This window comes from Gymnoscopelus microlampas, assembly GCF_963454915.1.
Source record: "Gymnoscopelus microlampas genome assembly, chromosome: 23".
Classification (NCBI taxonomy): Eukaryota; Metazoa; Chordata; class Actinopteri; order Myctophiformes; family Myctophidae; genus Gymnoscopelus; species Gymnoscopelus microlampas.
Window position 1 is genome coordinate 11,351,968 of NC_139960.1, and position 26,364 is coordinate 11,378,331.

Below are 26,364 nucleotides of genomic sequence, written 5' to 3' on the forward strand. Positions count from 1 at the left end.
GTGTGTGTGTGTGTGTGTGTGTGTGTGTGTGTGTGTGTGTGTAGATCTAGGATTAAAGGACCTCATCAGTATTCCTGAAGGGTCAAAAGGCAGGAGACTGCGGTGCTTGGTTGTTTTGGGATTAGACCTCACTTTATCAGCCGTATCAAAAGGTAACAGCGTGGGCTGGCTTTGTTTTCCATGCTCTTCATTTCCCAGGCTTAGGTCGAGACAAAACCTCAGCTCCTTGTCTCTTGACCCCCTGTTCAAAGCCAGCTTTTGTGTTTGTACCGAGGGGATGACCCTATGTGGGTTTTACATACCAAACACACCCCTAGCCCCATCGTATAAGCGTAGGAGAGCAAGAGAGGTCACTAATGCTCTTGCCTCTGGTCAAGACTTTCAAGCCCCATTTCAAAAACAGCCATTTCTGAAAATGTCTGAAAATGTTCATGCTCAAAACAGGGACGACAGGTTAGAAGTGGTTAACGGCAAGAGGGATTTTTAACTAACTTCACAGGCTGCATGACTATCAGTAATTTGTTAGTATGATTTTTTTTTAGCTACAGTACATGTGCACATGCACGCACTGCACATGCGCTAGGTCTCTCTCCCACTCAAATACACACACACACTACACAAACACACACACACCAAGAATGTCTAAATAATTTGATGTTGATTCATTATTGTCGTTGCTTTTCCTATCTCCCTGGTTTAAGGTCCTTAAACACATGAGGGTGTTTTTCTTTTCTTTTGTTAATATTTTTTCGAAAATATATCTTTTCGAAGGTTTGTTATTTACATTCACACGGAACACAAATCTTACACGGTGAAAAAGCGAGATTATTATTAATACATTTTATCTGACTACAGTATGCATATTTTGATGCAAAATATTCGCCAACGCATTTTCTGATCGTTTTTTCATCACGCTCCCAGTGTGTAAATACAAATAGACTTTACTCCCAATGAAGTCATTGACCTAATGCTATCTATAAAGCAGGGGGTACCAGGGGGTCCCCAGCTAAATGAGTTAATATAGCGTGACAATAACTTTAACCTTTTACACTTTGGCTATTCAAAAATAGCAGATCTACAAGCTCATAGTGCGGCACCGAGTGCTGCGCTATGAGCTTGCAGATCTGCTAGTTTTGAAAAATCGTGAAAATTTGTGCAAACCATTGAATATATGTATTTTTTAAGCAGACATTTGTAACTCAAATCTTTGCTTCTGGGGGTGCCTGGAAATAAATATTTGAGAAGGGGGTCCGTGGCCAAATACATATCATTTTGGGGGTGACATGTTTGAGACCACTGCTATAAAGTAGGGCTCGCAACTCTTCTTGCTTGCTCTGAAGGTTTATTCAACGCACTAAATTGACCTTCTGTATTTGACAGTTGGGCACGGCACCAAAGAAAGGGGGACTAGTGCATAAGGCTAAGCTAACGCTAACCAAGAGAACCTGCTCGTGTAGCGGGCCTGGTCTCTCCTGTTCGCTCCAGACACGGCTTCCTCAGGAGTCTTTTTTCACGGGTTTGAGCAGCAGGGCGCCGTCCCGCTCCTCCACCCGGAAGCCCAGGTCCAGCAGGGCGGAGTAGTCGGCCGTGCCCCGTCGCTCCAGCCCCGACACCAGCTGCTGGTTCTCGGGGTTCTGTTCCAGGAGGTTCCGGATGGCGAATATGGCCCACTGGCTGATGACTGGGGAGGAGGCGTGTGTTAAGAAATAAGGTTTCAAATGTGTTGGCTTTCAAATTATATATATATATATATATACTGTATATATATATTTATTTATTTTAAGATAAATTTTTGGGCTTTTTTATGCCTTTATTGATAGGATAGTAAGTTGACAGGAACTGGAGAGAGAGATGGGGAGTGACAAGATCGGGACTCGAACCCACAACGCGCTGTCAGGGCCTAGGTGCCCGGAACGCTACCCCAGCGGTCCGAGCCCAATGATATTATCTTGAACTGGGTTTTGTGTGTGTGTGTGTGTGTGTGTGGGGGGGGGGGGGGGGGGGGGGTCAGCAGCAGTCAAGACGTCTATAAGAGGGTCGGGTCAGTGCGTCTGGAGCTAATTTCACAAACTGCCCGAACGATCAAGCGCCAAATGTCTTGGGAGCTCATAGCTCACAGCGCGGCACGCTTCATTTCGGCACGGAAAACCGTCATACAACTAAGTACAATTCCGAATAACATTCAGAATTTTTTATTTGAGCTAAAAAGCATTTTTTTTTTTATATTTTGGGTGCCAGAGATAAAATAGTGTGTGTGTGTGTGTGTGTGTGTGTATTTTGTTTTTGAGAAATCGTGAAAATGTGCGCAAATCTTTGAATATATATTGTTTTAAAGCGAACATTTGTAACTCAAATCTTTGCTTCTGTGGGGTCCCTGGAACAAAACATTTTGAGATGGGGGTCCGTAGGCCAAACACATATACATTTTGCTGTCCTTGACATGAAAACGTTTGAGAACCACCGACATAGAAACATATGTTTTTTCCAAAAACTGATTTAGAAGACATTTTGTAGAATGCCTATTTTCTTTTCTATCCTCATTCCCACCTTTTCTCCCAAACAGGAACGGATGCTGACAACTTCCTGAGAGAGACAGAGAGAGTGTGTGTGTGTGTGTGTGTGTGTGTGTGTGTGTGTGTGTGTGTGTGTGTGTGTGTGTGTGTGTGTGTGTGTGTGTGTGTGTGTGTGTGTGTGTGTGTGTGTGTGGTGGGGGGTCATGGGGACACAGGCAGGCTCAGATTAATGGCTCATCCTCCCTGTGAAAAGACAGGCTGGCACGATGCCCTCGTCTCAGCTAGCTAATACAGACCGGCAGTTGGATCCCCGGTTAGGGGGCTGGGGTGGAGGGGGGGGGTTCGTCGTGTGTGTGTGTGTGTGTGTGTGTGTGTGTGTGTGTGTGTGTGTGTGTGTGTGTGTGTGTGTGTGTGTGTGTGTGTGTGTGTGTGTGTGTGTGTGTGGGTTGGGTGGATGGGCCTGAGAGGCACAGCGGAGGGGAGGGGGGCTAATCTAGAATGGTAGTTGTGCCAATACAGTATGCGAGCAAGCCTTAACCACTTAAAGGGATAGTTCACCCAAAATAAAGTCACCCCATGGAGACGTGGTTCATAGATATTTTTTTTGTTTTTGTCACATTCCTAAGCCAATAATTTTGATGACCAGCCGACAGGTAGGCAGCGGTTCCGGTAGGAGACACAAAGGAGACTCTTTGAGTCTCCTACCGGACCCACTGCCGGTCATCAAATTATTGGCTTAACACATTGATTGCCAAGATATTAAACATAGTTTTCTATCCCCTTTGCCAGCGTATAATTACCTAAATCCGATGATATTTGGAACGCCGTGGAACCGACATTGTGTCCCAAAAACACAAACAAAATAGTCCCTGTGGGTTAGCGGAGAGATCTGTGTATCCATAGGAACGACAACGTTCCAACCGCGATCCGCCATTTTGGGGCTTCGGCCCGCTGAAAACTAGTGGTTCAAAAAAGAAACTGAGTTACAGCTGTTTTTCTGAAAATCCCAAACAGGAAGCGGATGGCTTCCTGTTTTTTTGGAACGACATCACATCCACATTCTACTTCTCTGAGCGACGATCGATCATTCCAAAGCCGTGTTAGGTCGCCCCTTGTGGAACTTTTGTGAAAAAAAATGAAAGAACGCATCAATGCGATCTTGGCCATCAATGTGTTAAGAACGCGACAAAAAATAAAAAATATCCATGAATTCAAGTCTCCATGGGGTGACTAATTGATAGGAAAAAAAAGTCATTTTGGGGGGTGAACTATCCCTTTAAGGCCTATTTTATTATTTTTTCCCCTATAATGACATGGCCAAAATAGGGACTCCAGGTTGAATGTGGTTAAAGGACTACACCGATGTCCAAACACGCTACTCTCATAGTCATATATTGTACATAAACATACAAACAACAAATAAACAACTTAGTTTCATAGATTTCATGCATGTTTACAGTTGTCCGGCACCATCTATAAATCTCCATATATGTCCGCCTGTCTGTATGTCTCTTGTATGCCCATATATGGAGATCCCGGTTGTCATCAACATGAGGTCATAGTACCGACGTCATAGACTGGCCTCCAAGTACTATAATAATGTGCTCACAACAAGTACATGTTGCTTTATCAGTGGTTCTTGACAACTTTTTCATGTCAAGGACCCCCATAATGATATGCATTTGGCAGCGGACCCCCCCATGTCAAAATATTTAGTTCCAGCCCAGGGACCCCCAGAAGCAAAGATTTGAGTTACAAATGTTCGCTTAAAAAAAATAATATATATATATATATATATATATATTCAAAGATTTTCACGATTTTTCAAAAAATCGCAGATCTACAAGAGCTTGTAGATCTGCTATTTTTCAATAGCCAGAGAAATCTACAAATGACACAGATGCGTTCCCGGTCTTAAGGGGTTAAACAAGTTTCAAGACTCTGCAAGTTGATCTTTGCACCGAAATGAATGGAATCCAAAAGGCTTCCTTGCAAATCCTTTGGGAATATCTGTTTCTGAAGTGAAGGTTCTTCACATGAGCAGACTCTCGTGTTAGAGCGCCACCCCCAGGCTCAGTGACCAAAAAAAGGATACAGGGATTATTGCTGTCTATGCTGCAGTTGTCCAGGATGAGTGCTATCCCTTCCAGCTCTCTCACCTGAGGACAAAAAAAACACACACAAAGAAAACACATCATGAGTTTTGACATCTCTACATAGACGGCCTAATAAGCCATAATCTACTGTACCCTGAATCTGGGTATTGTTTTAATGCACTTTGGATAGTAAGACCATCCTCCCATCAAAGTGTGCCTTACCTTGTACACATGGATTAAAGCTAAACACAATCTCACCACTGAAAAATAAAGTTGTTGAGCGCAGATCTACAAGCTCACAGTGCGTCAGAGTTTTGTACATCTGCTATTTCTGAAAATGTTTGAAAATGTTTTGTGTCACAATTTTAAACACAAATATTCTCTTCTGGGGGTCCTCCTTGGCACAAAACGTTTTCAGACGGGGGTCCGCGGCCAAATATATATCAATGTGGTGGTCCTTGGCCACGGAAAGGTTTGAGAACTACTGCCATAGAAGACATGCTGACTTGGAATCCAAATGACAGAAACCAGTGGTGGTGGCGGAGGACTTTAATCCATGTGTACACTCTGAGTTAAATTAACACTCATTGATCATTATCTTTCTAAATGACACGACAAGTGACCCCCCACTTACACTGGTGTGCCGTGAGAAAGGTCCAGTGTGCCTTGGGGTTTTGTGACAACCATTACTGCAATATATAAAGCTATACAAACAGTTATATAAATTATCTTTACATTTACTAACTTGATTTGCATCAGTCCTTTGTGGGCATTTAAGAAAAACAGCTAAAACGTTTAATTTCAATACCACTGAGATACCACTTTCATACCGCCAAGAACGAGTTATCCCGAGTTATTTTTTAAAAATTAAAAAAAATATATATATATATATATATATATATATATTTTTTTAAATAATTTTCAGAACCTAAGATATCGTGATCCGAAGATTTGCTGCTCCATTCACTTCTTGTTTAAGTAATATTTATAACTCAAATCTTTGCTTCTGGGGGGGGGGTCCCTGGAACAAAATATTTGAGAAGGGGGTCCGCGGCCAAAAACATATCATTTTGGGGGGTCCTTGACATGAAAGTTTGAGAATCACCACCCTTAGACAACCCCTCACCTCACAACATGCCCAACTCCTTCAGCAACATGTTCAGCTCCTACCTGCTCACTCATGGGTGAATCACGCTGAATAATGCCGTCCACTAAATGCTTCAGTGTAAATACAGTTTAACAGTCTTATGTAACCTAAATCCATAAGGAACGGGGGGGGGGGGGTCATTACGCTGCTTGCGGACACTCTCAGCATTCGCTCTCTCAGCTGGCCAAAACCACAGAACTGCCCACTCACGGCACCCTGAGACCACAGGGCCTGAATATGATCCAGTGGTGAAATGGGGGGGTACTTTAAACTATACGACATGCCTTTACGACCAGGGACCGTGCAACGCTACGTCAACCACATCACACGTACGTTATACGAGGCTGAGAACATGAAACTATGCTGGAGGAGGTTTAGGTGGGTTTGTAGATCTAAGGGGAACTCAGCGGGGGGAATATATATATTCAACCACTTGAGCCTAAATCATACTTTGAAAACATTTCAAAAGGTAGCAAATCTTCAAGCTCACAACACATGGACGCGTTGTGAGCGAGCAAAGATCTGCTATTTTTGCTATATTATGATGGTTCTCTTTTTACATTTTTGAACATTTGTGAGCATTTTCAGGCATCCGCCAAATTAGCAGTGGTGTAAAGTAACTAAGTACATTAACTCAAGTACCGTACTGTACAATTCTGAGGTCTTTTTTTCTTTACTGGAGTATTTCCAATTTTCAGTACTTTCAGTTCTACTCACTTATACAAGATTTTTATTATTATTACAAATCATAAATTAACCACTTTTCGGCCATTTGAAAATAGCAGATCTACAAGCTCACAATGCGTCGCATCGCGACGCATTGTGAGCAAAAGATGCTGAGAGATGCTGAGTGTCAAAATAATTTATACATTTGAAAACTTGTGAAATGGGACATTCGGCTCAAAGAGTACTTTCTACTTTTGGACCTCAACCAGAGGGTCTGAAATACGACAACATGGACAACAATTAAAGATGGCTGCCCCCTGTCCAGGGTTCAGCCTCACCATGGAAAAGCAGCAGTGATTTTTTTTTAGGGGTTGGTTGGTACTGTACTTATGGCCGTCACAACAGGGTGCTCTGCTCTATATCCTAAGTCTAATTCTATAGGTTTAATTATTGTCTGGACCCCGGCTCTGCATGTGGTGGTTAACCCACCGAATGTATTGGTAAGAGGACCTTAGAGAGAGAGAGAGAGAGAAAGAGAGAGAGAGAGAGAGAGAGAGAGAGAGAGAGAGAGAGAGAGAGAGAGAGAGAGACACTCAAAAGAGTGCAAAGCAACCAAGCCTGCATTTTTTCCGCTGTTTAAAATTATTGTTTGTCTGAAGTTGCTTGCATTACTTCCAACCCCATAGCGAGATGAATAACAGAGTGTGTGTGTGTGTGTGTGTGTGTGTGTGTGTGTGTGTGTGTGTGTGTGTGTGTGTGTGTGTGTGTGTGTGTGTGTGTGTACACGTATGGGGGGAGGCACGGGCACACTGAATTCAAATCGTATATACACACACACACACGTGCGCGTCTTAAATTTCAAACGTGTCCCGAAGGTGAACAGCAGAAAACGACATGGGTTTACGGGAAGAGATCCTCGATGGTTGAAAGCGGATCCGGGGGTGATTGCTGACCACCGGCAGACCGCAGATCAGCGTCCGTAAATATTATGAGAGGGCCAGCCCGGGGTGGCCGTCCCACAAGCATTCCTCAGATCTGTTTTTATTAAGTGGGATTGGGGTCTGCGCGGAAAGGCAGTGATGCGCGCTGTCTCCTGCTGTCTCACTCTCATCCCTGCTTATTATCTAATGGGTTGCTTTATGTTACAGTGAGAGGCGATGATAGATGGTGAAAGAGAAGGAACTCCTGATAATATGGCCCGGTGATTGGAGGGAATTTAACCCGCTCAAGCCGGGGAACGCCGGGGAACGCCGGGGAACGCGTCAGTCAAAAATCTACAAAGTAACTACTTTGTAGATTTTTTATTATTATTACAAAACATAAATTAACCACTTTTCGGCTATTTGAAAATAGCAGATCTACAAGCTCACAATGCGACGCATTGTGAGCTTGTAGATCTTTGGGCTATTCAAAAATAGGGTCCCTGGAACAACATATTATGAGATGGGGGTCCGCGGTCAAATAGATAGAATTTTGCGGGTCTTTGACATGAGAAAGTCATTTGCAAAAGTGCAAAAGTGATTTTTCAAAAAAATAGCAGATCTACAACGAGTGCCACGCTACGAGCTTGTAGATCTGCTATTTTTTTTATTAGCCCAAAGAAATCTTAAAAATGACACAGATTCTTTCCCCGGTCTAAATGGGTTAAAATGGCTGACGAAGTGAGCTGGGAAATCAAATAACCAACCCCCCCCCGCCTGTCGATTGGAGAAGCCACAAGTTCTGTGTTGCAAGGCAGGGGGGGGCGAGCATGCATGCAACGCACGCAAAGCAAAGAACCTACACCAACAAAAACACACACACACACACACACACACACACACACACACTACACACTACACTATGTCTAATTATAGGAGCCATCCCAACGGATTAAGGAGAGGGAAGGTTTGAAGCGGCCTGCTGGAGGTGAGACCGACTGGAATTTGCGGGGGGGGGGGGGGTCACCCAGGTTCTGTAGTCTTCCTAGACGTCCCTCAGGGTTTCACATACAACTAGAGCCAGACCCATACTAATAGTATGGTAATTGGAGCTAGTACCAGTTTCCCTGTAGACAGACAGGGAAACTGTCCCCCCCCCCTCTTTTTTTGTATTCATTTTTTCAAGCTTTTTTTTTCCTCTGTATTTTTATGTTGATTTTTGAACTGTTTGGTTGCTACTATATATGTCTATGACATTAATTCAAGGACCCCAACGGAATATCTTGTCATATATGTATTTTTTAAGCGAACATTTATAACTCATATCTTTGCTTCTGGGGGATTCTACAAATGTCTCCTTAATCGCCGAAAAAACTATGTTGCTATATATCAGTGGTTCAAAAACGTTTTCATGTCAAGGACCACCCAAAATGATATGTATTTGGCCGTGGACCCCCATAGCAAAACATTTTGTTCCAGGGACCCCCAGAAGTTGTAACATGAGTTCAAAATGTTCTCTTAAAAAAATTAAAATAATAATAATAACATATATATATATATATATATATATATATATATATATATATATATATATATATATATATATATATATATATATATTCAAATATTTGCCAATATATTGCAAAATAGCAGATCTACAAGCTCATAGCGCGGCACTCGGTGCCGCGCTATGAGCTTGTAGATGTGCTATTTTTGAATAGCCAAATAAATCTTAAAATGACACCGATGTCTTCCCGGTCTTAAAGGGTTAAGAGTGGTACAGTATGTGTTCATGTTTTTCAGCAGCACAAGTCGACGGGGTTCGCAAGTTCGACACAAGCCGTGGTGCTGGTAACGCCGGCGCACTAAAACGTTGGGGGCCTAATGAAAAGGGACAGTCCAGCACAAAAAAAACACTGGTTTTGATCGTATGCCTCATTTTATGCACCAACGGCGTCCCGCGGCGAAAAATGGGAGATATACACGCTCATGTGTTGTGATATTGTGGATTATGCGATATTGCCATCATTAATCAAAACCTGCCTGTACTGAATACCGCTGACAATATGTCCACATCAGGAAACGCGCCACACCCACGGCTTCAATTTCACAATATTTGGGAGGTAGAGAAGAAGAAGGAACACTGTCATCATATAGTTTGTCAAGCACACAGTACGCTCTGCATCCACTGTTTACAATCCTCCCCACAAAACCTTAACCCACGAAGAGCGGGAAAGCATCGTTCATTTTAGATTTTGACCACTTCAACCATTATCTATCTATTCAAAAATAGCAGATGTACAAGCTCATAGCGCGGCACTCGGTGCCGCGCTATGAGCTTATAGATCTGCTATTTTTTTTGTTGCAAATCTATGGATACATATATTTTTTAAAGCGAACATTTGTAACTCAAATCTTTGCTTCTGGGGGATTCTACAAATGTCTTCTAAATCGTAAAAGTTTTTTTTTTTAAAGTATGTCAAGGCCCCCCAAAATGACATGTATTTGGCCGCGGACCCCCATCTCAAAACATGTTGTTTCAGGGACCCCCCCCCAGAAGCAAAGATTTGAGTAAAAAAAAAAAATCGCTTCAAAAATGTATATATTCAAAGAATTGCAAAAATGTTCACGATTTAAAAAAAATAGCAGATGGCGCACTATGAGCTTGTAGATCTGCCATTTTTGAATAGCCAAAGTATAAAACAATGGTTGAAGTGGTTGCACACAGTTGCGTTCCCGGTGTTAATGGGTTAACAGAGTAGCACATCACAGCTGAACAAACAGCGGTCCAGTGTTGACTTCATGCTAAGCTGCCAAATAGTTTGTGAAACACATGGCTGGAAAGCCAACAAACAACAATGGCCACATCATGTTCTGTTTCCAATAGAACCCTGACAATCACGCTCATCACACACAGCTACATATCTTTCTGAAAATGTGTGTGAATATTGGCCAATGTTTCAGCATACTTTCTTTATTCATTATTCCCAAACATCCCAAATATGCCAAATCTCAAATATCAGTATTTGCATCAGTCCCAAAAAGCTCTATCCAATTTCTTTGGCTATTGAAAAAATAGCAGATCTACAAGCTCGTAGCGCGGCACCGAGGGCCACGCTGCGAGCTTGTAGATCTGCTAGTCATGAAAATGTGTGCAAATCTTATTCTAATATATCATGTATTTTTTTTAAAGCGAAAATTTTCAACTCAAATCTTTGCTTCTAGGGGAAAAACGTATGTTGCTATAACCAGTTGTTCTCAAACTTTTTCATGTCAAGGGCCCCCAAAATGACATGTACTTGGGTGCGGACCCCCAATCTCAAAATATGTTGTTCCAGGGACCTCCCAGAAGCAAATATTTGAGGTAAAAGATTTTCGCTTAAAAAAAAAAAAAAAATCATATTCAAGATTTGCACAACTTTTCACGATAAAAAAAAAAAAGCAGATCGAGTGCCGTGCTACGAGCTTGTAGATCTGCTATTTTTTAATAGCCAAAGAAATCTTGAAATGATGGGTCTTAATCGGTTAAAGATTTTAGCCAATACTTTCATCTTGAGTGGCTTATGATGTGCTCTTGCCCAAGGACCCTCCAAAAAAATGATGGACACATTAATTAAAATGGCAATCAAGGCTGTGATTTTCCTATTAGTGGAGCAGTCTAAACAGCAGACCACCCTTCCTCAAAACAACAGCATTTTGGAATCTGTTTTGGCATTATAGAGTGGAAAGACTTCAGTTTGGTGAGATGCAGTGCTTTTCTCTTCAGAGCTTAAATGAAACAGACCTTGTCCTGGTTGCCGGTGTTTCCGTGGCAGAGGTTTCCGATCAGTCTGATGAGGTGAGCCTTGAAGCTGACGATGGGGGAGGACTCGGCGTCTCCTCCGCCCAGGCCGCTGAAGGAGGAGAAGTTCTGGGCGGCGCTGAAGACATTCTTGCTGGCCTTTCCCAAGGCGTGGACCTGCTGCAGGAGCTCTGGAAGGAACCGCACGATGGAAGAGACGCTCAAACACGCTGAATGGAGAAACCTCTCATTATCTCCGTATTTTAACTTTGTGTTTCTTTTCGTGAATTCGCCCTACTTGATCATACTGTACGCGCTACAGCGTCACACAGAAGCATCAAAAGCAGGAGATCGACAAGCTCTAAACGCGGTGTGAAGCGACACGTTTTGAGCTTGTAGATCTGCTACTTTTGCCATTTTTTAAATTAGAATCCTGAAAAGTAACAGTTTTGGACATATGAGGTTTCCACCCGACAGAGACCATTTACTTTTGATGTGCGTGTGTGTGTGCGTGTGTGTGTGCGTGTGCGTGTGTGTGTGTGTGTGTGTGCGTGATGTTTCGATACACAGTGGAGCTTGCATTACAATCTTCCCAGGTTTTCTTTTTAGAACTTTTCACTTCTTCACACAAGTCTCCACAGGCATTCCAGTTGTTTATAGCGGTTGAAAACTATGGATTGGATAAAAAAACAATTCAGTGACCAGTCTAATGCTGGTGTCTTTATACCGTACAGGACATCATCCACACACATGGTGTTCACAGGCAGGAGCGTTCACAACTCATACGCATCTCTGGCTAGAAAGCATTACAAACCGTTCAATAACCAACAATATGGTTTGGTGCAGTACAGTACGTTACTGTCAGTCAGTGTCGACTAAAACTATGACGAAAAATGTTGGTCGACTACCTTTTTTCACTGACGAAACAAAAACAAAATAAAACGAAGCTACGACGACTAAAACTAAGACTAAATATATTGACAATTTTGTCAACAAATAAAAACTAGACTTGCGCTCGGGTGTTGCGCTCTGAAAATAGCAGATCTACAAGCTCGCGACGCATTGTGAGCTTGTAGATCGGCTATTTTCAGCACGCAACCAACTGTAAAATCAGCCATTAAGACGCCATCAAGGCACCGCCTGCATACATTTTAGTCGACTGTAGATTTAGTCGACTCTAATCTTATGATATTTAGTCGACTAAAACTAGACAAAAACTAAAACATTTCAGATGACTAAAATATGACTAAAACTAAATGGAATTTTATTCAAAAGACTATGACTAAAACTAAATCAAAGTTTGCTGTCAAAATCAACACTGCTGGCAGTGCATGTAAAACAGAGTGTGTGTGTGTGTGTGTGTGTGTGTGTGTGTGTGTGTGTGTGTGTGTGTGTGTGTGTGTGTGTGTGTGTGCGCGTTATACCGACGGTGGACTGCAACAGGTCAGGGTGCTCCTGCAGGAACATGAACTGTCTGCGGTCAGAGGTCATCTCACACAGCACGTCCAACAGGCTGATCACCGTCAGTGCCTCCTGCAGGACACATGGGGGCATTACCACTCAGTCACAGCCGTGTTGCATGCATTTTCATCATTTTTCAAAAATAGATCTACAAGCTCGTAGCGCGGCACTCGGTGCCGCGCTATGAGCTTGTAGATCTGCTATTTTTGAATAGCCAATGTGTATAATAAGGCGAAATAAACCTTGGTTGTCAAAACTATGGAGGGTGAAGCTGACCTGAACCCCAGGCCAATGATTAAACATCTGTTTCAGCATCCTCACTTACTCAAGTACTGTACTTACAGTAAGTAACTTTTACTTTACTGGAGTATTTCCAATTTTCAGTACTTTTACTCCACTACATCTCAGAGGCAAATATCGTACTTTTACTCCACTACAATTATTTGAAAACTTTAGTAACTAGTTACTTTGCAGGTATAAATTAATACATTTTAAAACATACATCAACCACTTTAGCCCTATTTTATACCTAGGCTATTTGAAAATGTATGAATCGCGACGCGTTGTGAGCTTGTAGATCTGCTATTTTCAAACATTTTAGTACCGTTACTTTTGGTGCTTTAAGTACATTTTGATACCAATACTTCTGTACTTTTACTCAAGTACATTTTTTATTCCGGACTTTTACTTGTAACAGAGTATTTCTACATTGCAGTATGGATACTTTTACTTAAGCTACATAGAGTACAGAAGTCCTGACGTCACTCGTTCACCCCCCGGTCGTACTTATATTTGATACAGTCTGTTTCTGGCGAAAATGTAACTAACTAGACGTTCGGGCCGCTACGCGGCCCGAACGTCTAGCGTGACGCGTCGTTCACTTTGCAGTGCCACCTTACAGGCACCTCACAGTGTGAGAGAGAGTTTTGTGCTCTCCTAAATCCACGGCAGGCTTTGAAAGTACCCACTTCAGAAAGAGGTGACGTGCATCACCTCTCCAATGACCAAAACCCACTATGGAAGCCGTCGAACTGGTGCGATCTGACGGCATCCTAGAATTTATAGGTAGGATGTGATGTCATATACCGTCTCATCGTGATGTCAGATTACGTCACACTGGCGTGATGTCAGATTACGTCACACTGGCCACATACAACGTACGTACATACTGACAACCGACATGGCGCAGGATTCAAATTGTATATATAGATTCGGCAGAAGTAACATTAGCGCTTTTTCACCGTCAGTTGATGCTTCATATCCATAAGAGTCAAACCGCCGGGGTCATTTGTTTATTTTTGGAACACAGTTCTTATTTGACGCGATATTAAATACGTCTATGGGGATTCAGAACGGGGGTGGATGTGTAAATTACGTCAGACTTCGGTTCTCTATTATGTACTGTTCATTAATATGCCCCGTCCCGTCGATACAAACAAATAAAGTAAAGTACACTTTGACACACAAGCAGGTAGATTTCAAAGACAGCAAAATGTGTTGCTGTATTAAACTGTGCCTAACTGGAGGTACAAAAACTCTTTGAAAGTGTTCTGGTACATTTTCTAGTGCAGAGCACGAATGGAAGTACAATGGAAACATTTAGCCTACATTTGTGCGCGAAACCCTGCCTCTGACCAATGCCATGCCATTAGTCCCACAATTCATTGGTCCAAAGTACAATAGTCCATATTCACACGGCGGCCATTTTGGAATTTAACATCGCGTTGCTGTGGCAACTGGGGTGGCATTTCATTGACTTGATGGCAATATGGCCGCCGTGTGAATATGGTCTATTGGTCCGACGGCCCCCCATTATAACTACGCCTAACCGTGACCTAACATTTGTGGGTCATCAAATTATTGTCTTAGGAATGCCAGTGGTTCTCAAGCTTTTTCATGTCAAGGACCACCTAAATGTTATGTATTTGGTCGCGGACCCCCCATCTCAAATATTTTGTTCCAGGGACCCACAGAAGCAAAGTTTTGAGTTACAAATGTTCGCTTAAAAATACATATATTCAAAGGTTTGAACACATTTTCAATTTAAAAAAAAAAATAGCAGATCTGCAAGCTCGTAGCTTGTAGATCTGCTATTTTTGAATAGCCCAAGTATAAAAAGGAAAAAATTATTGTGATGTTACACTAAAACACTTTTTGCTGGGGACCCCTGGAACCCCCTTCCCCAAGGACCCCTGGGGGGGGTCGGTCCCCGGACCCCACTTTGAGTACCAATGGTGTAATTGATAGAAAATAAGTCATCTTTTGGGTGAAATAGCCCTTTAAGCATACAGTACCTCATCACTGGTGGCAGAGTCGCAGGCGAGTGTGAGCACGGCTCCGCAGCCTTTCTGGAAGCAACAGGCCAGGAATCGAGCCACGTCAGGGGGGATACCGCACTCCTCCGTGTCCTCCTCTCCTAGCTGGGCCGACAGCAGTTCAAGCAGAGTAACCCTGACATAGAAAAATATTAAATTTAAAGAGTACAGGATGCGACGCATTGTGAGCTTGTAGATCTGCTATTTTCAAAAGATTTGTATATTTGAAAACTTGTGAAATGGGATCTTCTGCATAATGAGTACTTTCCCCTTTTGGTACTTTAAGTACATTTTGATACCAATACTTTTGCACTTGTACTCAAGTACATTTTGAATTCCGGACTTTTCCTTGTAACAGAGTATTTATACGTTGCAGTAGTGATACTTTTACTTCGGTTTATTGTTTTCCACCACTGCTAAAAACACAAAAGAGAGGCATACAAATGGAAGAAAAAACGAAAAAAATGAGTAGAACATTGTTAACATTATTATTACATGATTAATGCATTTATATGCTCGTGCCATTATCTGGAACAGAATTTACAACGCAAGTAGAATGAGGCTAAACTCATAATTTAACTCATTCTCTGCCAGACTTATTTCTGGCTGTGTTTGCCCACTGCCAGCAATTTAGTGTTTTTTATAACTTTAAAATGTTCACAATTTTTTTTCCCATTACGATCGCAAGTCCAATCGTTTCTAAACACACCGGCAATCCGTGCACGCCGCTCAGACAACAAACATTCCGATCGGGGCGGAGTCTCTGTCCCCATGTTTCGCCATGTGAACGGAAAACGTACTTACTTTTTTCACCTCGCCACAGACCTCGCTAAATCCCTTATGATCGCGTGTTCAACTGTTTGTAGACACACAGGGTAGTTGTGTGAGTGGCCGCCCAGAGAAGACATTTTTCAATCGGCGACATTCCATTTTGCAGTAGTAGCAGTTTCTAAACAGCGTTTCTAAACAGCGTTCCACGGCGGAGAAATACAAAGCCGAGATAATGCCGTTTTAGAGGGGGACTTAAACAGGAAGCAGGCGGGAAAACGAAAATCTTCGATTGACGTCATTTCCGTATCCGGGTGTGTGCTACAATGAAATGTGTCACTGCGAGAGATGAAGGACGGTGAGATCTTTTAACCCATTGAGACCTGGAACTGTGTCATTTTTAGATTTGAGCTAAAAAGCATTATTTTACACTTTTGGCTATTCAAAAATAGCAGATCTACAAGCTCATAGCGCGGCATTTTTGAAAAATCGTGAACATGTGTGCAAATCTTTGAACATAATATATTTCTAAAGCGAACATTTTTAACTCAAATCGTTGCTTCTGGGGGGTCCCTGGAACAACATATTTTGATGGGGGTCCCGCGGCCAAACACATATAATTTTGGGGGTCCTTGACATGAAAAAGATTGAGCACCACTGATATAGAAACATACGTTTTTCAGAAAACTGTTGGGATTTAGGAGACATGTAGAATCGGCTTCAGGTCTCAGTGGGTTAAAATCAAAGTTTTTTCAAAAATTACGTTTTTTACGTTCTAGGCAGGATTGGTAATTGGAAATAATTACGTTTTTTTACGTTCTAGGCATGGAATGAGTTAACATTAAATGCATTGGCCCGGTGCTCTGACAAGATGATGGAAAACACACAGAGAAGAGATGACATCCAAAAGGAAAGAACGAGACATAAAACCCAAGGTTAAAAATAATAACCAAAAATTCTTGGTTGTGATTTGGTGTGTGTGTGTGTGTGTGTGTGTGGGGGGGGGGACATGATTAGGACATACCTCTCCAGAGGGGACATCCCTGTGTACATGCTCTCCACCAGAGCGGAGGACTTCAGGAAGTGCTGCGTAGCGATGAGAACCCTGGCAACCACACGATGTTCAATCAGTCAGTCACATTCTCCCACTCAAGCCCTATTTTACTCTGTGAGCTTGTAGATCTGCTATTTGTTATATTTACTCAATTGCTACAATTTTGAGGTACTTTTACTTCACTGGAGTATTTCCAATGTTTAATACTTTTACTTCCACTCCACTACATCTCAGAGGCAAATATAGTACTCTTACTACACTACAATTATTTGAAAACTTTAGTAATTAGTTACTTTGCAAACAAAAAAATATTATAGTATAAAACATACATCAACCACTTTAGCCCTAATTTCAGGCTATTTGAAAATAGACGATCTACAAGCTCACAACGGGTCGCATCTCGACCCGTTGTGAGCTTGTAGATCGGCTATTTTCAAACACTTTAGCATACTTTGATGCCAATACTTTTGTACTTTTACTCAAGTAACATTTTGAACACAGGCCTTTCACTTGTAGAGTATTTCCACATTGCAGTATTGATACTTTTACTTTTTTTTTTACGCACACACACACACACACACACACACACACACACACACACACACACACACACACACTCTCTCTTACGGCCAGTCCAGGTCGGGTTGGGTCCTGCACAGCTCCATCACCCTGAGGGCCAGGGGGAGGTGGTGGGTCTGGGTGAGTTCCTCCACCTTGGCCTCGTCCAGACAGGTGTGGATGACCATGGAGGCGAAGCCCACCGCCTTCTCATCAGCCACGCCCAGCAGCTGTCTGCACACACATTACATTACATTACAGTCATTTAGCACAGTGGTTCTCAACCTGGGGGTCGCGACCCCCAGGGGGGTCGCCAAATAATTTGGGGGGGTCGCCAGATTTTTGGGTGAATTTGAAAAAAAAAAATTTTTTTTTTTTTTTTTTTTTTTTACAAAATTTTTTTTTATGTTATCATTAATTCATGTTTTATCAGTTAATTTACTCAATTTACCCACTTTTTGTAAAAATGTTTTGAAAATAAACAATTATGAAATAACCTATTATAATTAAATAACCTTCGCGCGCGCGAACGGGACCGCGCGCGTGCACGCGGGGGGTCGCGGGAAATAATATCATTATTTTGGGGGTCGCGGCCTGAAAAGGTTGAGAACCCCTGATTTAGCAGACGCTTTTATCCAAAGCGACTTACAGTAAGTGCATTCAACATAGGTAGGGAACGAAACTACTAATCACCAGAAGTCTTAACCCATTGAGACCTGAAGCCGATTCTACATGTCTCCTGAATCTCAGCAGTTTTCTGAAAAACCTATGTTTCTATATCAGTGGTGCTCAATCTTTTTCACGTCAAAGACCCCCAAAATGATATGTATTTGGCCGCGGACCCCCATCAAAATATGTTGTTCCAGGGACCACCAGAAGCAAAGATTTGAGTTAAAAATGTTCGCTTTAAAAATATATATATTCAAAGATTTGCACACATTTTCACGAATTTTCAAAAATAGCAGATCTACAAGCTCGTAGCGCGGCACTCGGGCCAGAAAGGCCAGCACCAGGGTTTTAAACTGAATGCGAGCCGCAACGGGGAGCCAGTGTAGAGAACGAAGAAGGATAGTTGTGTGGGAGAACTTGGGGCACATAGCATGTATGCGTGCACCACAGGTTCAATGTTAACGTGTCCAACTGTTACTTATACAGTACATCCATCTGTGTCATTTTAAGATTTCTTTCAAAAATAGCAGATACACAAGCTCATAGCGCGGCACCGATTTGTAAAGTATTGTGTTTCCAGGGGAACCCCCCGGAAGCAAAACATTTGAGTTACAAATGTTTGCTTTAAAAAGATTATATTCAAAAATGTGCACACATTTTCACGATTTTCTTAAAAAATAGCAGATCTACAAGCTCATAGGGCGACACTCACTATGAGCTTGTATGATCTGATATTGTTTTAATGGCCAAAGAAATTAAAAGATTACACAGATGAGTTCCCGGTCTTAAAGGGTTAACAATAACATGCATTATAGTCTGTTGTTTGTTTGTCTTATTGTTATGTCTTGTTGATGTTTGTCATGTCTTATAAAAAACGCATACAGACTAATATATACATATGTATTTTTAAAGACCAGGGTTATTATAATTAACGAAAACCAACAAAATAACCAATGTGGATCTCAGACTAAAATAAAATGAAATAAGAGTGGAAATGTAGTCCTGTGGTTTGTGAGATTAGTTCCAGACACAACGACACACACAGACACATTTCTAGATGGCTATAGACTCCTGCAGAACTACGCTGTAAAGACAATGAAGGCAAACCACTGGTTGCCCTTTAACCGCTTGAGCTGTACTTTACAAATAGCCACCTACAACCTCACAATGTATCATGATGTGGACACGTGAACTTGTAGATCTGCTATTTTGGAAGGAAAATCACCTATAATTGCATGCCCACAATAGGGAGTCCAGGGTGAAAGTGGTTAACCCATTAAGATCGGGAAGGGAACGCATGTCGTGTGTCATTTTAAGATTTCTTTGGGCTATTCAAAAATAGAAGATATACAAGCTCATAGCGCGGCACCGAGTGCCGCGCTATGAGCTTGTAGATCTGCTATTTTGGGGGGAAATCGTGAAAATGTGGGCACATCTTTGAATATAAGATGTAAAGTGAATATATTTAACTCAAATCTTTGCTTCTGGGGATTCTACAAATGTCTTCTAAATCTTAACAGTCAAGGGGAGCGCGGAACTTGGTGCCGCGCTATGAGCTTGTAGATCTGCTATTTTTTTAGTAGCCAAAGTATAATAAAATAATGGTTTAACTCATTGAGTGCCATTCACGTGTTTCACGTGTTTTTACCGCTATGGCTCAACGTGCCAATGACGTGTTTGACGTGTTTTTGAAAAACATGTCCAGAACCCAAGATATCATCATCTGAAGATTTGCAGCTCCATCCACTCCTTGTTTAACTTAGAAATGAAAAAGGCTGTATCTCGCTTCCTAAGCACTTTTTGTTTTCTGTGAAAAAAACTCTGGCACTGGGACAACATAATATAGAAATATTTTTTGTTTATTCGTTTTTGTTCTTTTACATACTCATAGGTAGTAAAATTGAGTGCCAGAATTGCCAAACATTTTTAAAAAAATAAAAAAATTCTGGCACTCAATGAGTTAAGTGGTTACACAGATGCGTTTCCGGTCTGAATGGATTAATCAGGGCAAGATTTGAATTAAACTTTTTTTTATGTACATAAAGTCATAAATTCAGGTTGCTGATCTGAACATGGCACAAAAACACTGGAGCACTTACTGGAGGACCGCTGGGAAGGTCTGCAGCCAGATGTGGTCTTTGGACGCCTGGTTCCCCACCGACAGGTTTCCCAGCAACTGGATTCCACAACCAATAGCTGAACGGGACGAGTAGAATTCAACCCAAAACATTAAAATAGGCCGTCTATGCAGGTCGGCTATTTTTATTAGGGCTAGACACAGGCTAATTAAGGACTCACTTTCAAACAGGCCGTCGCTGCTCTCCTGGGTCAGAAGCAGGTTCAGGATTTTAAGGGTCGCCTCGATGAAACCCAGCTCCCTGTAACCAAAGACACATGTTTTCTCATGTTAGTTTGTTTACATCCCAGACATTCGCTAGAGCTACATTTTGCCATAATCTGAAAACACTGAGGAATAAAGTGGAACGCAAGAAATGGCTTCAGTGAATCATTCATAACATAAGGTCATTTTACACATTTATTGTAGGATCTGGTCGAGTTGGGAATGTCATTCAGATTCAGATATTTTATAATTGAAATTATTAAAATAAAGAATATTAAATTTGATACAATATTTAAATAGAAATTTGTATTCCATAATAAAATATCAATAAAAAAGAAAATATTAAATTATTTAAATACTAAATATCAAATTTGATCAAATATTAAATAAATATTTGGTATTCCCTAATAAAATACATAGAAATGAACAAACATTTTACCATTGTGAAAACACTCTGTGTATAAAGCCGAATGCAAGACATGGCTTCAGTGAATCATTCATAACATAAGTCATTTTACATATTTACTGTAGGATCTGGTTGAGTTGGGATGTCATTCTGATACAGATATAAGGGCCGTTGCCGTTTCTTTCACCTTTCGCAGTTTGTCCCCTCGCTTAACATTGCTTCATAATTTGAATGTGCAAATGACCTAAACCTATAGAGACTATTAACCCATTGAGACCTGAAGCCGATTCTACATGTCTCCTAAATCCCAACAGTTTTCTGAAAAACGTATGTTTCTATATCAGTGGTTCTCAAACATTTTCATGTGAAGGACCCGCAAAACTATATGTATTTGGCCGCGGACCCCCATCAAAATATTTTGTTCCAGGGACCCCCTAGAAGCAAAAGATTTGAGTTAAAAATGTTCGCTTTAAAAATATATATATTCAAAGATTTGCACACATTTTCACGATTTTTCAAAAATAGCAGATCTGCAAGCTCGTAGCGCGGCACTCGGTGCCGCGCTACGAGCTTGTAGATCTGCTATTTTTGAATAGCCCAAAGTGTAAAATAATGCTTTTTAGCTCAAATCTAAAAATGGCACAGTTCCAGGTCTTACAAGGGTTAATAGCACAGCATCATCCTTTGCATTCACCATCCAGTAAAGTCTACAGTATTAATTGAACTAAAGTCAGTGTTAGCCCTACGGGTCCGTGTGGTTATGTTCTTTGTACACTTGCAGATTTTAGCCCATTTACACCAGGAACCCCTATAGAGCGTGCCAAAAATCCTGAAGGGGGCGTCAACAAGTGTAATTTGGTAGCGGCGGACATCTTTGTGGGGTAAAAACAGGTTGACTTAACATTGCCCCCCACAAGTATGTCTGCAGCTACTACGCCCCCCCCCACACCCGTGGTCACGAGACGTTGGCTCGCACTATGCGTACTGTAACTCAGTGGTGGAAAAAGTAGTCACATTTCTTACTTAAGTAAAAGTATCAATACTGCAAATCACTTACCCTACCTTTAAGTACAGTACTTACTTTCCACCACTGCTGTAACTACACCTTTCAATCCGGGAACCCCTTTTCTGGTTGTTGTTGCTACTGTATGTACAGTATATAGCAACATCATTTTTTTGTAATTTTTGAATAAATATTTGAAGTTTTGAAACTTGGGTCAGGATTTAGAAAGCGTTTTTAGCCTCAGGTCTAAATGGGTTATTTAACCCATTAACTCATTCAGTGCCACTGGACGTATAAGCCCTGAGTGCCACTGGACGTCTAAGACACCAAAAAAAAAGAAAAGAACCCAAGATATGATGATTTGAAGATTTGCTGCTCCATTCACTCTTTGTTTAAAGGAGACATCCGGGCATTTTAAGTGTTGTCTTTGATGTGTCGCAAAGCACTCACCACGATAGGAAAGCCCATTGAGTTATTCCCAGATTGTCCCCTTCGTCCCGTCTAACGACCCCCACCGTTGGCATAATGGGAGCCCGTGGAAAGCAGAAATTCGCCTATTTTAACAAATGCAAAGTCTGTTTTTTTTCTCCTCGGGACTTTCGTCGGGACTTTCAGCGCCTGTTAGGGTATCATGAGACTCCACAATGAGTACTAGGAGAAAAAAAACAGACTTTGCATTTGTTAAAATAGGCGAATTTCTTCTTTCCACGGGCTCCCATTATGCCAACGGTGGGGGTCGTTAGACGGGACGAAGGGGACAATCTGGGAATAACTCAATGGGCTTTCCTATCGTGGTGAGTGCTTTGCGACACATCAAAGACAACACTTAAAATGCCCGGATGTCTCCTTTAACTTCTTACTGAAAAAGGCTGTATCTCAGTTCCTAAGCACTTTTTTTTTACAATGAATTTTGGCTGTGGCACTCAGAGCCAAAATTCCATAAATAAGCTGGGCACTGAATGAGTTAAGACCTGGAACGCATCTGTGTCACTTTAGATTTCTTTGGCTATTCAAAAATAGCAGATATACAAGCTCATAGCGCGGCACCGAGTGCCGCGCTATGAGCTTGTCGATCTGCTATTTTTGAAAAATCTTGAAAAATATATATTTTTAGATTTTTTTTCAAAAAACTGTTAGGATTTAGAAAACATTTTTAAGAATCGCCTCAGGTCTTAATGGGTTATTTAATTAACACTGTGGGTTTCATCTACTGTGTAGCCTGTGTGTAAAGTGCGTTACCGGAGCAGGTCTTGGTTCCGCTGGCTTTGGACACAGGCGTTCCTCAGGGCTCTGAAACACTCTGCAGTGAGCTGAATGACCAACACAACGGACTGGTCATCTGGACCCTGGAGCTCCTCGTCCAACCTGGACAAGATCTTCAACAGAGTGCCAAACACCTCCTCATCCACTTTATCCCTGAAAACATGCACACATGTGTTACGTTATTCATCTTAACCCATTAAGACCTGAGGCAGCGTCTAAAAAAAAACAAAATCCTAACAATTTTTCAGAAAAAAATATAAAAAAATAATTTTCACGATTTTTAGCGCGGCACTCGGTGCCGCGCTATGAGCTTGTAGATCTGCTATTTTTGAATAGCCAAAGACATCAAAGTGACACCGATGCGTTCCAGGTATCAATGGGTTAAAGTCTTAGTGTAACATGACATCCATTTTTTGAGTCTTTTCGCAACAGAATTCAGTTAAAAATTTAAAAAGGATCAAATAAACCAAGTACCGCTGCAAAACGTTTTCATGTCAAGGACCCCCAAAATGATATGCATTTAGCCGCGGACCCCCATCTTAAAATATTTTTGTTCCAGGGACCCCCAGAAGATTTGAGTTACAAATGTTCGCTTTAAAAAATATATACATACATACATACATATATATGTTCAAAGATTTTCACAAGTTTTCACGATTTTTCAAATATAGCAGATCTACAAGCTCATACATAGCAAGGCACCGAGTGCCGCGCTATGAGCTTGTATATCTGCTGGACCCCACTTTGAGAAGTTGAACCAATGTCCTATAGTTAGTGTCTAGGATACTTTGGGAAGCAGCAACGTTTTCAGAAACGGTACAGAATGTATTACCTTTAAGGTACCTTCCTCATTTTTGGCATCATTGTGTCGGGCAGACACTTCACTTGTGACAAAGAATTGCGTTTAGAGAAGTTGTCCAGTTGGTTGTTATGAACAATATGCCAGTGAAAGATCATATCAAAAAACAGCTTTTGTTTAACTGAAAACGTTACACAGTAACCATGCAGGTTATTGAGAACAAACGTAATATTACAGATATGTCTGACAATTATATAACTACTAATGAACAAAAGACAAATTCATATTAGAGTTATTATTGTATAGGCCAGGGGTCTTCACCAGGGGGTCCGGGACCCCTAGGGGGTCCTCAGAGTTACTACAAGGGGTCCGCCAAATCTTTTTGTGGTAGGATTTTTTATTTTACCTTAACCACTTGAAACCTAGCATCCCTTTTCTGAGGAGAACTTTAGCCAAAAATAGCAGATCTACAAGCTCACAACGCCTCGCGCTGCGAGGCGTTGTGAGCTTGTAGATCTGCTATTTTTGGCAAAAAGGCATAGGTGTAGAGGGGAAGAAATAGCAGACCACGTAAACAAAACATGTTGAATCTGAAACACAATTTTATACGATATAGGGGGTCCCTGCTTCATCTCTCTCTCAGCTAGGGGGTCCTTGGCCTGAAAACGTTGAAGACCCCTGGTATAGGCTATCATACGAGGACATATGCACAGCAGCATTGATGACATACTTTGTAGCTACTGTGCTTGTATTATATCACAATAAAGCTACAAAGATAATGTACTTTAAAGTACTGAAACTTCAGACGGTACTGTAAAACAAGCGCACACTTTTCAATGGCATTACAAGAAGACATATTTGCCGTTTATAGTGTTTGGTGACATTAAGCCACCATGATGACATGATACCAATGAATCTAAAGCTGTTGTCACGTGATTAGATAAGAAAAAATAAAGCACCATGGCAATGAGCCCAGCCAACTGTCACCACCATACGTTAGTCTAGTGGTGTAAAGTAACTGAGTACATTTACTCAAGTACTGTACTTAAGTACAATGTTGAGGTATGTTTTACTGTAGTGGGGTATTTCCAATTTTCAGTACTTTTACTTCTACTCCACTACATCTCAGAGGCAAATATTATACTTTTACTCCACTACAATTATTTGAAAACTTTAGTTACTAGTTACTTTGTAGATTTTGATTATTATTACAACACATACATTAACCACTTCCCTACATATTAAATATTAAATACACGTATAAGTTAGTTACTAGTTACTTTGTAGATTTTGATTATTATTACAAAACATACATTAACCACTTCCCTACATGTATATTTCGGCCATTTGAAACTAGCCGATCTAATATATTTTTATACATTCTATACATGTTATACATTTTTAAACTTGTGAAAGGGGATATTCTGCATAATGACTACTTTCTACTTTTCAAGTACATTTTGACACCAATACTTTTGTACTTTTACTCAAGTAAAATGTTGAATTCCGGACTTTTACTTGTACAGTAACAGTGCTTCTACATTGCAGTATTGATACTTTTACTTAAGGAAAAAATGGAGTACTTTTCCCACCACTGCATGACATTAAGTCACCATGTACATGATGAGATGATACCATACCAATGAATCCAAAGCTCTTGTCACGTGATTAGATAAATACCTTGCAAAACATGTTTAATAAGGTATGCTGCGAAACACTGTTTATGATGGTTAAAAGAAAAAGAAAATGTCAATTCTTAAAATACTAAATATTACATTTTATAAGATATTAAATAAATATTTGGTATTCCTATAAAATATCAAATACATTTTTCGTATTCCCTAATAAAAAATATTAACAGAAAAATACAATTTAAATATTAAATATTACGTGTTGTAAAATATTAAATACATTGGTATTCCCCTAAAAAATATCTATTAAAAAAGGGGGTAAAATGTATTAAATAAATAATTAAAATATAAAAAGTTATAAAACATTAAATACATATTTGGTATTCCCTAATACAAATATTAATAGAAAAGAAATCAAATATTAAATTATTAAAATGTTAAATATTATACAATATGAAATAAATTGTTGGTATTCCATAATAAAAATATTAATATAAAAAAAGAAAAAGAAAGAAGAAAAATGCAATATGTCATCACTATAGTGTAGTGTTAGTTGTTAGTCATCACCATAGTGTTAGTTGTTAGTCGGCCAAAGCTAGCTGAGCTAACGCGCTAACAGCAGGCTCCAGGAGGATGATAAAGGACAGTAAACATGGTTCATAAATAATAACATAATAACCTGTATTCCTGGTCCCTTAGAGAGGTTCTGAAGGACTTCAACACCTGAACATGACGAGGACACAACGCGTCTTCATTCATTAGGTCCAGGAGAGATGCTGCTGTAGAATCCATCTCTGTGTCACTGTGGGCAGCCATGTCTGACAGCGTTGCCAGGTTTTGCGAGAGAAACAAGCAGTGGTGTAAAAAGTGTATTACATTTTTTCAACTTCAGTAAAAGTTTCAATACTGCAATGTAGAAATACTCTGTTACAATTAAAAGTCCGGTAATGAAGAGAATAAAAGTATAAAAGTA

General features: G+C 40.8%; 1 protein-coding gene across 1 annotated transcript; it reads right to left on the minus strand.

Annotated features, from left to right (window-relative positions):
* Window positions 1-26,199, minus strand: atxn10 (ataxin 10). The gene is made up of 11 exons (XM_084050271.1): window positions 26,071-26,199; window positions 22,938-23,114; window positions 20,247-20,326; window positions 20,048-20,144; window positions 17,349-17,513; window positions 16,692-16,772; window positions 14,879-15,035; window positions 12,548-12,656; window positions 11,127-11,314; window positions 4,609-4,672; window positions 1-1,681 (listed from the first exon to the last, which is right to left on the minus strand). Exons 1-11 carry the CDS (start codon window positions 26,181-26,183, stop codon window positions 1,497-1,499), a joined length of 1,416 nt encoding a protein of 471 aa, XP_083906397.1. The 5' UTR covers window positions 26,184-26,199; the 3' UTR covers window positions 1-1,496.
* Window positions 26,200-26,364: the final 165 nt, after the last annotated feature.